The following is an 11,570-nucleotide window of genomic DNA, read 5'->3' as shown; positions in this document are numbered from 1 at the left end:
GCTACAGTTATTTATTGGTGGAACTGTCATCAATTCATGTATTCTGTTGTTAATTGAGTATGTTTTGTGTTATATTTTTTTCTGTTTAGAAACTAAAACTACATGAAAAGTTTTATAAAAAAACCCACTGGATTTGTAAATGATTGTATATATTTGTATCATGAAATGATCACCACTTTTTAGTAAAAGGGATATTATCAAAAATTCAAGTCATGTCTTAATCATCAAAAGTAATATAATTACAAAATTCAAAGTGCGAGGTTAAATTCTACAGTTATTGTACATACATTAAATATTCGCACTTCAAGTTTTATTTTATATAAGTCTGACAAAATGTTGGATAATGAACATTGTTATGAAATCATACAGTAATACTTTTTAATGAAACAATCTGGTTCTTATGCTCATTAAATTTGTTAAAATATAAAAGAATGTAGATGTTTTCTGATTTAAAAATTGTAAAAGAGATTGTAAAACACAATTTAGTATATCGTCTGTTTGCGGAGTGGGTCTTGAAAAAAAAAGGATTCTGTAAGGTTATAATAGTAGATGTGGATATGAGTATTTTGTTGGTGGGCTGTAAACGTAACATCTCTCCATTCACTGCAATTTTCCTTCGAAAATTGACTACAAGTCTTGAATAAGTTTTATCATTTACACCACATCAAGTAATGGTATTAAGGACTATACTTATTACTCTGTTTAATCTCTTCTCCAATTTGTTTCACATAGCCTCATCATTAATGTTTCCAATCACCATGCCATAATCAGGGGCCATAATCCAGAAAGTTACGGTCCGATATGCACTAATATTGACAGGAACCAAGATCTTTGGGTTATAAACATATATTTCATTAAAATCGGATAAATTTGTGACTTCTAGAGGGTATTTCATACCTTTACACTATTTGCGTACTGGGAGCGGCCATTTTGTTGGGCAGTTTCGTTCGGAACTCAGCCTTCAATAAGGTGTAATGGTGATATATTTAAACGGTTTTTAAAATTGAATAAAAAATTGTGACCTGTAGAGGGTCTACAAGCTAAAATCGTGATTTTTTCTACAATCAGGGGCCATAATCCAGGAAGTTACAGACAGATATGCACAAATATCGAAAAGATCCAAGATGTTTGGGTTTTTACCATCTATTTTTCATCAAAATCGGATCAAAATTGTGACCTCGAGAGTGTCCACAACCTCGATATATCATACTTTTACACTATTTGCGTATGTGGAGTGGCCATTCTCTTTATCGCATAACGGTGATACGTATTTTTAAATCAGATAAAAATTGTGACCTCAAGGGGGACCACAAGCTTTAAACGTGATTTTTGAACAATCAGAAGTCATAATCCAGGAAGTTGCAGTTTGATATGCGCTAATATTGAAAGGAACCGAGGTCTTTGGGTTATAAGTGTACATTTCAAGTTTCATCTAAATTGGATAAAAATTTGTGACCTTCAGAGTGTCCACTAGCTAAAAACATGATTTTTCGTACAATCAGGGGCCATAATCCATGAAGTTTTGATCCGATAAATGCCAATATCGAAAGGAACCAAGGTCTTTTGAAGATTAACCTATATTTCAAGTTTCGTTAAAATCGGATAAGAATCGTGACCTGTAGAGTGTCCACAAACAAATTGTGAACGGACAGGAGCCACAACAATATACATCCACATGAAAATATATGCAAATGTGGGCCACCTGAATCAAGGAAATGCGTCCCTAGTTATCTGCTATAGTTAAGTATCTCAGCTATCAATATTCTCAAATGATGAAGATATATTGTGACTGGATGAATTTAGTGGTGGAAAAAGTGGATCTATGGCAGTTGCTACCAAACTGTCAATAAGATCAGGAAGCAATTTTCTGAAATGGAAAAATACAGATGTGAAAATATAAAAATTTCAAAGATCATAAAGTAAAGATAGGTTGCCAGGCAACAAAACAAACGCCCGCAGCAGCTAAATCTTCCAAGCTGTTGACAAGGGTTTCGCATATCTATTCTTTTGTAGGTAATTGGGGGCATTTACAAGACAATTTCATACAGATTAGATTATAATTTTCGTCATTTGAGGGTTCACAAGGTTCTACAAACTGAAACCAGGGCCTTAACTCTGGAAGTAATTTACAGAAATTGTTGAAATTTGACAGGCTTTTTCATTTTACTAATTTAAATAATGTATATACATGTAATTTCATAAAGATCAGATGATAACTTTTGTCATTCGATAGTTCACAAAGTTAAACGAGCCATAAATCTAGAAGTAATTGACAGAATTGCTGAAATTAAAAAGAATTCTTAGTTTCACTAATCTAAATGATGCATTATAAATTTCATACAGATTGAAGGATAACATTTGTCCCACGAGTCTTGTCAAGGTTGAACAAAGTGAAACACAGCCATAACTTCAGACATATTTAACGGAAATTGCTGAAATTTAATAGGCTTCGTCGTTGCACTAATCTAAATGATGCATATAAACAGAAATTATTGAAAATAAATAGGATTCTTCATCTCACTAATGTAAACAGCATCTATCAATTTTAATTATGGACAACAGACAGGGGAGATGCAATATACATCTACATTAAATGTGGACCTATAAAAATGTATGCATGGATGTGATTCCAACTAAAGGATAAATAGCTATTATAACTTTAACAATTAAAACATCAACTGTGAACAAAGAGAACTATCAGTCACTGTTTATAAACAAACGGGTTGTCTATGCTACAACAGCTGCTTTAGGTAAATTCTGTGAAGCTGAATCTATAGTAATATTTGTAACTGTCTTGTCTGTCTGTTCAGGGTTGGCAGCTACACTAGGGCTTTCCCGAGACTGAAATTTGGTGTGTAGGGGTAACGCGGAATGGGGAGTAACATAGGCCTGGTGGCATTGGCATACCGCTTCTGGTTTTGGAGTTATAGGTACAACCCGTGCAGCACCGGGTCGTCCACTAGTAGACCATAAAAGAAACAACAGATCAACATCAAAGTCTTATTATAGAATGGATTACAGCTGAAACGTTAATTTAAGACGAAAAATATCTGCACTTAAGACTGAACTTTGTTAAAAACTATATCAATACTAGTTGATGAATAGAATATTAACGTCCTTTAGGGAAATAAAGAGATTTATAATGATTTTCCAGACGGATGGATGTTCAAGCGTGTGGTTAATAAACTGCATTTACATTCCACAAATTTGTGTCATGTGTATATGGTTAAAATTAATAATAAATCCAAACATACATGTCAAGCATATTGTGCAATGTAGGTGTGTGTGGGTGTTTCTGTACAGATGATACAATGATTAAAGATACATTGTCCCCTAAGTATTTAGCCTATACGGTGGTTATTTCCAATAAAAGTATGGCAAATTTGGTATATGAAAAGTATAGACCCCCAATTTTTACTAGAAAAATACTGGATTACCTGAAAAACACCATTGGGGCAAGCACTGGGCAAAAATGTCAGGGTATTAATAACTGGCAACCCGACTGTTGTCTGCCAGCTTATTGTGTGCTAACTTGAATTGAGCTGACTGACATGGCATATAACATCAGTTTATTTATAGCTTGTGGTATCTCCCGACGAATACAAAGTTTTGAGAGGGATTTGAAGCAAATTTTTGATAGATTAATTAGTTTGAATATGTTTTTAGTCAAAATATATCATCAAATCACACAGTTTGTATGTGGGGAAAGTTTCTTTCAGAGCAAATTTACAGAATAGCAGTCTTACTGTGCACAAGCTGGTGCGCCATTTATTTCTAATAGCCAAACCTTGAAATTTTCATCTAATATAAAATCAAAACCAAATAGTTGAAAACTGCTGTAATTGAGGTAGTTTGTATCAATTCTCTGTTGAACAGAAATAAAATCATTTATTAGTATACTATTCAAAAAAAGTAGGGGATATTTGATTTTTAAGTGTTATTAAAGTCACCTAATGAAACTGACGAAGAAACAAATGACAAAATGAAATGAAGTTCACATTCATCGATTTATTCCAAATGATCGTTAGACTAAGTAAGGCACAGACTGACCATTATAAGGGTAAAATGATACCCGGGGTCAAACAGCAAAGTTACCACAGCATCACAACCAAGTCAGTAACGGGTAAACCCTCCTCTGTTTGCCAAACAAGCATTGATCCGACGTGGCATACTCCTAATGAGACGTCTAAGGTCATTTTGGTCCAGATTGTCCCATTCCTGTTGCAACGCAGCAGCAAGTTCTTGGACATTGGCAGGACGTTGTTGATGTTGACGTAACCTCAGTCCAAGCATGTCCCAGACATGCTCGATGGGGGAGAGGTCGGGACTCAGTGCTGGCCAAGGTAATGTGGTGATGTTCTGTTGTTGGAGGAAACCTGTAACGATCCTGGCCCTGTGACATCTTGCGTTGTCATCCTGGAAGATGAAACGGCGGCCATGACGTCGTGCGAACGGCACAACATGGACTGCCAAGATGTTGTCCCGGTAGTACTGGCCTGTAACACGCCCTGCAACAACATGTAAAGCTGTTCTTCCAGCAACAGTGATGCCTCCCCACACCATAACAGAACCACCCCCAAATCGATCATGTCTGATGACGTTAACGTCTTGGAAGCGCTCGTTTCGACGACGCCACACCCTCCTACGTTTGTCCAAAAAATCAACAGTGAACCTTGACTCATCTGAAAACATCACATTGCTCCAGCGTCGATTATCCCAGTGTTGACGATCCCTACACCAACGACGTCTTGCCTGAATGTGATGATCTCTCAAACAAGGGATCACGCGAGGACGTCGGGCGCGAAGGTGACCCCTATGCAGTCGATTCCGAATCGTCTGGCCACTCACTCTCACACCAGTGTCTGTTTGAAGACGAGCGCTGATCTGATTTGCTGTGATGACACGATTTCTCAAGGCCAAGGTACGGATAAATCGATCCTGGGCTTGAGTTGTCGCCCTTGGTCGACTTGAGCGTGGTCTGTCCTGTACAGATTGTGTATCACGGTATCTGGACCATAGCCTGCTTATGACAGACTGAGAAACATTCATCGTCCGCGCCACAACCGCCTGTGTTGTGCCGATCTGTAGCATGCCAAGGGCACGTAACCTTTCATTTTGGGTAAGCCGACGCATATCAAAATTTGTTTTCTGGTCACTAAAACAATTAAACTGATGTTTCCACCCTGGAATTCAATGCCACAATGACTGTAACATTCAAAGTCAGAGTCATGCAAATCTTGGGTTGGACCCCCATGATGATCCCAAGCATCACCTGCATTCCATGCGGTAGCTATTGGTGCGTTTGGGCGTCACATGTAACTGGAAATGTTTCTTCTGTTAGGTTCTATAGTGACTTTTTTCGTAGTCATTTGCATATTTTAGTATTATGCCCCCAAAATCAAATATCCCCTACTTTTTTTGAATAGTATATAATCTAAACAATAACATTACATATAAAATGAACATTCTAGAAGAAAAAACTGCAGTGTGATACATTATCAATGAGAACAATGTAGACCCATCTTTTCATGCCTGTCATGTCACATTAACTGTTTTTAAACATTGACCTATACCAGACCTGTGTGGAGTAGTGACCAAATGATGAAGTGGCATGGTTTTGATCCCACACTTTCATGCCACAAAGAGGAACCGTGTGGGTTTTCTACCTCCAGTTTCCTTCCTCTGCTAAAGACCCCTACAAGGCCTACATGCAACTAAATTATTGAAATAAAATTGTAGGCCTACATTAAGTGGACATTAAGGGGATGCTTGATTGTGAATTCTGAACATTCATAATTGTAAGTGATTGACACAAGAATTCCAACACAGGGAACTTGATCAGTTGTATATCCCCAATATGTGATTTGTGTTTATGAAATGCACCCATCAAAGTTCAAATATTACTTTTGTGTCAGAAAGGGTAAGAATCGCTTCCACTGAATACAGAGCATCTTATCACATTGATTCTCAACCAGTGTGCCACAAAATTTTGAACGGCACACTAAGAAAATGTGAAAAAACATGTGATCCCAATTGAGTATTCACTGATAAGTTCATAACTGTGTTTTTCTTCATTTAGTTTGAGTCATTCTAAGTGTCTATGACTATTCTCTGTCTACGGTTGTACACCGTCTGACTTACTATGTTTTTATTTTGCAAAATTCAGATATTTTTCATATTTAGCCAAGTGTGCCGCTATTTCTTCATGTGTTCCAAGGTGTGCCATTGGCAAAAAAAGGTTGAGAACCACTGCCTTATCCTATAATGTTACCAACACTGTTTGAAGAAACGGAAGAAATAACTGTAATATAATTTACCTCTTTTATGACCTTAAAACAAGTTATTATAATATCTTTAATCTGTGGTAAAATATTATGTTCTAAACATTCTTTTCCACAACTTCTTAAATATCTGAAAATAACAGTTTAATACATACAGTATGCATTCATCTCCAAGTTTAACATTCATTGTAAATATGAAACATGCATTATCTTTCTTTCAAACACAGCTTTGGAAAAACAACTTACTTATAGTGATCACACCAATATTTGCATTCAAATAGTTTTGCAAGACTGTTTGAACCATATTTTTGGCATTAGTTATTCAATATCGGTTAAAACTAACTAATAAATCAACAAAAGAAATTTTATTGATTAGAATGGTCAAAATTTTAAGTAATCTCAAAATTCACCAAAAACTGATTATTAGTCTCTTATTAGTGAAACCTGAGGGGATTACAGGTTGTTTCTTCGGTAACTGAAGATGTAGCCGAGATACAAATCAAATTCATATTTGGGAGATTCTGTTAATATTGGACTGAATTATGGTTCTGTTGCACACGGCCTTAGACTACAGAGAGAATTCCATAATATCCTTTTTAAAAAAACATTATATATTTACTCATTAAATTGATGATAGAACATTTCATTTCCCTCTTCATACATTCCAAAGTTAGATGAGCGTTGTTTCTGTAGACAATGATTTGTAAGATGTGATGTTAGATCAGTAAGATCCTTAGGGTTATAAGGTTCTGATGATGTTCGTAAAACACCATCTTTAAAAAGATATATTGAACACATGGAGTCTACTAATACCCAACATCTGAAGTACAAATAAAACTATTGACATATAGATTGAAAGCAGAAAAACTGATGTTAAAATTCATATTATATCTTTCTTTATATTTAATAAATAAAATTAGGTAAATATTGTTATTTAAAATATAAGGATGGAACTGAGCTCCTATTATGGCCTTTTTCCCCTTTAAGAAGATCAAAAAGCTTCTTTAAGGCATACCTCCCAAGTATTATAATGAAGTTATTTTGCTATGCTCTAGTTGTAATCTGGTTAAAACACAGATCCTATTTCGTTTCGTTTTTATAGTTCAAAATTTCGTTTTACTTGTCTTTACTACACTTGGGTCTGGAAGAGTTGTTATTTAACTTGTGTTCTGAATAGTGTCAGGGATAAGCCAATGAAACATTCTGTTACAGCGAGCTTTAAGCGTGTCTTTCACGGAACTGTGGGTATCCACTATAGTAACATCAATGCTGATTGGTTAATCAAATGTCTGACGTCATAGGGTCATAAGTCGGTCTTTTGACCCCTGACGTGACCTATCGCTATAACTTGTCAGATCTTCATGTAGTGTAGGCCATCAAAAGTATAAAAAAACGAAACGAAATATAGATCTGTATTATAATCAGATTGCTCTAGTTGTGTCAGTTGACATCAACATCAGTATTATAATGATGAGGTTTGCCATTTTAATTTTACACGACCAAAGCTTTATTCAAAACACATATGATAAATTCAATTTTGCAATTTCTGGGATCACATCAGAGTTGTATTCTTACCTTATATCAAATTTTCTTTGATGATTCAATAAGAAAGGGTTGTTGATATATTTTTGTATTATGTAAGCTTGTTTTTGATTATCAATATATTGTATTAATTCTTCTACATCATTTGATATCATTATATCATCTCCTGTAATATTACAAAAAAAAACACAAAATAATATAAACATAATTTGTCAAGGCAGTGTTTTTTTTGGATGTACCTGAAGTCAAATTGTACACAATTTAAGTTAAAAATTTGTCCATTAAACCAATTTGTCACTGACTTATATCCAGCAATCATAACACATGAAATACAGTTCTTAAGAAATTAATATGTGCAATAAATTAATGATTGTCATGTGAGCTATTGCCAGTTATATTTAATTAAATATGAATCTATAACAAAATAAAATGTGTAGTAGGTGTTGCATGTGGTGCCAGATTAAGGGGGAGGCTGACTAGGTTCCAGCCCAGAGCCCCAATGTTAAAATGGCCCCCAAATTAGTTCTAAAAAAATTTGTACCATAAATAAAAATTTCATTTATTATGTTGTATATGTTTGCACCAAATAAATCTATCTACTATACTGACATAAAAAAATGCCTCTTCACTGTTGCTGCAAATCTATCCCTGATCACATGGTCAATGATGATCACTTAGACTTTGAGGTAATAACAAAACGGACCTACACCACATAATTTAACCAGATTTTGCTAAGGAAGGAGCTCACTAGCAAAGTTAATCACCTCAGACCTTTTTAATGACCTTATAGAGCTTTGCTCAGGTCCCTTTCTGACCGGCAGGCATCGTGTGCTAGTCAATGAAAACCTACAATACAAATAACAACATTATTAACATGGTTTGTTAAATGTATTAAGCTTACTCCATCAGTGTCTTGAGAAGTTAACCTACCTTTAGATCCAACAGAACTTTTAGCAATCCATATATCATCTGATTGTATTAATTCTAACAATTCTTCTCTCTCATCCTTTTGTTGTTTTCTCATTGATTTAAAATTTTCACATCCATTAACTTCATCAACAGTTGAATGAAATAGTTCTGTTGAATGTGTAGGAATTATAACATAGGATGGTGGTAACCATGGAAATAAAGGTATATCTTCATTTACACAATACTTTTTCAGTTCCCTATAAAACAGATTTAAACCATCTTCATGTTGTTATGTATGAAATATGCTGTATAAAAAAATTGCATATATTTTCCTTTGTACATAATGCACACTTCTAACATAATTTTTGTCAAATATAGTAGTACCATCAAATTCCACATACATCATGTTCTTGTTATAACTGTCAGACCATCGGCCAATCTTTGGCAGGAGATGGAATGCACTGAAATATTTATATACATCAAGGGGAAAACCCCAGACATGTATCGGTGGTTTTGGTTACACAGTTATATTTTGTTGTAAGATTATGTAGAGGTGACATATAGGTGAAATTCTCAACTTAACATCCTATCTAGTGTCAATGTTCAGATGATCTACAGAGGATCAGCTAATTGTGCAGAAATAATGGCATGTAGAATGTAGCCATATTTACTCAACATTTGATAAATTATGAATGCTTTGGGGTTGAACAAGTGTTCATTGGGATTAAAAAAAGAAGAAATTTTAAGTTTGGGCATGCTATGGAAATAATTAAAATAAAGGAAGGTCTGACGTGTGACGTTTTCAATCACAAATAAAATTGTAATAATTAACATGATTTTATTTGTTTTGTCTCAGAAATCAACTGTGTTATTTACATGTACCTAATCATTTGAGATTTTTTGCAAATAACTTCGGATCCACGATAGTAATTCACTAGTTGCCGTAATCCAGGCTTCTGACCTGTAAAAAAATAATTACATGTCTGTATGGATTAAATACTGGGTGTTCCCAAAACATTTGGCTTATACATACTGTGATGAAAATACTTTAAATATTGTAGGCCTATCTGCATTGCCTATGCTCAAACATAGTCTTTAGGAATAAATTGGATTGCATCCTGGTAAAGGCTTGGCTCACAATTCATTACATTTGTTTAACAAATTACTATAATCCCACAATTGCTTTAACACGAATATAAACATGGGATACATTTTCAAACAGGAATTCTCAAACTAAAATTCAAAGCGTGATCCTTTTCTAGGATACTATTTTATTTTATTTGATGATTAAGTCTTTGTGTTATACCTCTCACTAGGGGGCTCTGTTAGAACTCAGGGCACTGGCTGATGGCAACAACAGCAGGCCTAGCTTACTCTATTAGCCTTCAAGAATTTACATCATTGGAGCATTGACTTTTCACTAAAAGGGACTACTGTTGCCTTTATTAAAGGAGCTAAATCGCTAACATTTTGGACCTAGAAATTGACAAAAGTGGGTCGCAACGCATATAATACTGTAATATGAATGTATATAAACTGATTTACATTCAATGGTTTCCGTTTTTACTCCAATTTCAAATCAGTTATGTTCGGTGAAATAAGCCAGCAGTCTCAAGCGAGTGCAAATTTCTAGCGTCTGGTTATTCCAGCCTACATTCGCTGTTAGATTTGGTGCAATGTGTCTAGCCTCGTCCCTCGAGTCTCTTGATACATCTGGGGCTGAAGCGCATTATGGTACACGATTCGTGTACCAATGGTAAATTGTTTATTTTGTCATAAATATTGGATATCAGAAGCTCATCTTTTTCCGGTAAGATCACAACATGAATCTTTATTTAATTTGACCAATAAATCGTATTTTCAATGTTGAAGATTTTGGATATATATTGAGTTAGAGACTTAGCTACTTTAATTGATGAATGAGTCCTGAATAAATAAACTAAGTGTTAATCTTTTGATACTTGTAAGACAACTACATACAATTTCAAGGCTTGACTTTAATGACAATCTAATTTTCTTTTTACTAAATGCCTGTGAGCTAGCTACAGACATGGGAGGTTTTATATAAAAGACTGGACTCCTACAAAAACTAATGTAATTAGGAAATGTTACTGAATGGAGAGGCAATCAAGGAACTGGTCTAATAATTTTTTTAGTTCACCACATGTCCTTAGCTGGATTGGTCACTTCAGACGAGAAGTGATAATGTTAACATAACATACCCTACATATTTTCAACAACGTGTGAAGATTAAGTTTAGTGTACCTAATCTGCTGTAGGGCAACTTATTTCTGTCCCCCATCATCAGATTAAAACGAATAGAATCACTTTGTAGTTTTCTCCATTGTCCTTTTCTATTTGTTAATAAATATTGTTCTAATGCTGTGTAAACACTGCTGTTGGCATCTCTACATATAAATGTATACTTTTCATCAGCCATTATTTAAATAATAAAACCCACTGCAAACATGTTAGATAAAGGAATTTATATATATATACTTTCAGCGCAAGTAGGAAAATACTGAAGCATGGAGATCTTTGTTTACCTTAGAAACTATCCAAGGGAAATAACTCATTTATGACTGTCTGTTTAGGGTTGGCGGCTACACTTGGGCTGTCCCGAGGCTGAAAATTGGTGTACAGGGGTAGCTTGGACCAGGGACCTGTTTCACGAAATTTTAACTAAGATAAAACCCAAATTTTAGTAATTTGATCGGATAATACTAGATTGATTTTAGTGCTTAGCAAATCAAAATTGAAGTATCTACTAAAATTTTGATTTTAACTTTAGTTAAGATTTCGAGAAACAGGGCTCATTGACAATGATTCGGCATTGAG

At 34.8% G+C, this 11,570-nt stretch overlaps 1 protein-coding gene across 1 annotated transcript; it reads right to left on the bottom strand.

The window, feature by feature from the left end:
* Window positions 1–217: 217 nt before the first annotated feature.
* LOC126820913 (tubulin--tyrosine ligase) lies at window positions 218–11,264 on the bottom strand. The gene is made up of 8 exons (XM_050549091.2): window positions 10,998–11,264; window positions 9,615–9,693; window positions 8,754–8,989; window positions 7,857–7,989; window positions 6,901–7,101; window positions 6,318–6,411; window positions 3,747–3,865; window positions 218–1,867 (listed from the first exon to the last, which is right to left on the bottom strand). Exons 1-8 carry the CDS (start codon window positions 11,170–11,172, stop codon window positions 1,750–1,752), a joined length of 1,155 nt encoding a protein of 384 aa, XP_050405048.1. The 5' UTR covers window positions 11,173–11,264; the 3' UTR covers window positions 218–1,749.
* Window positions 11,265–11,570: the final 306 nt, after the last annotated feature.

The sequence above is a fragment of the Patella vulgata genome, chromosome 5, assembly GCF_932274485.2.
Source record: "Patella vulgata chromosome 5, xgPatVulg1.2, whole genome shotgun sequence".
NCBI classification, from domain to species: domain Eukaryota; kingdom Metazoa; phylum Mollusca; class Gastropoda; family Patellidae; genus Patella; species Patella vulgata.
The sequence above is the reverse complement of the archived record's forward strand: the minus strand, read 5'-3'. Positions and strand labels throughout refer to the sequence as shown.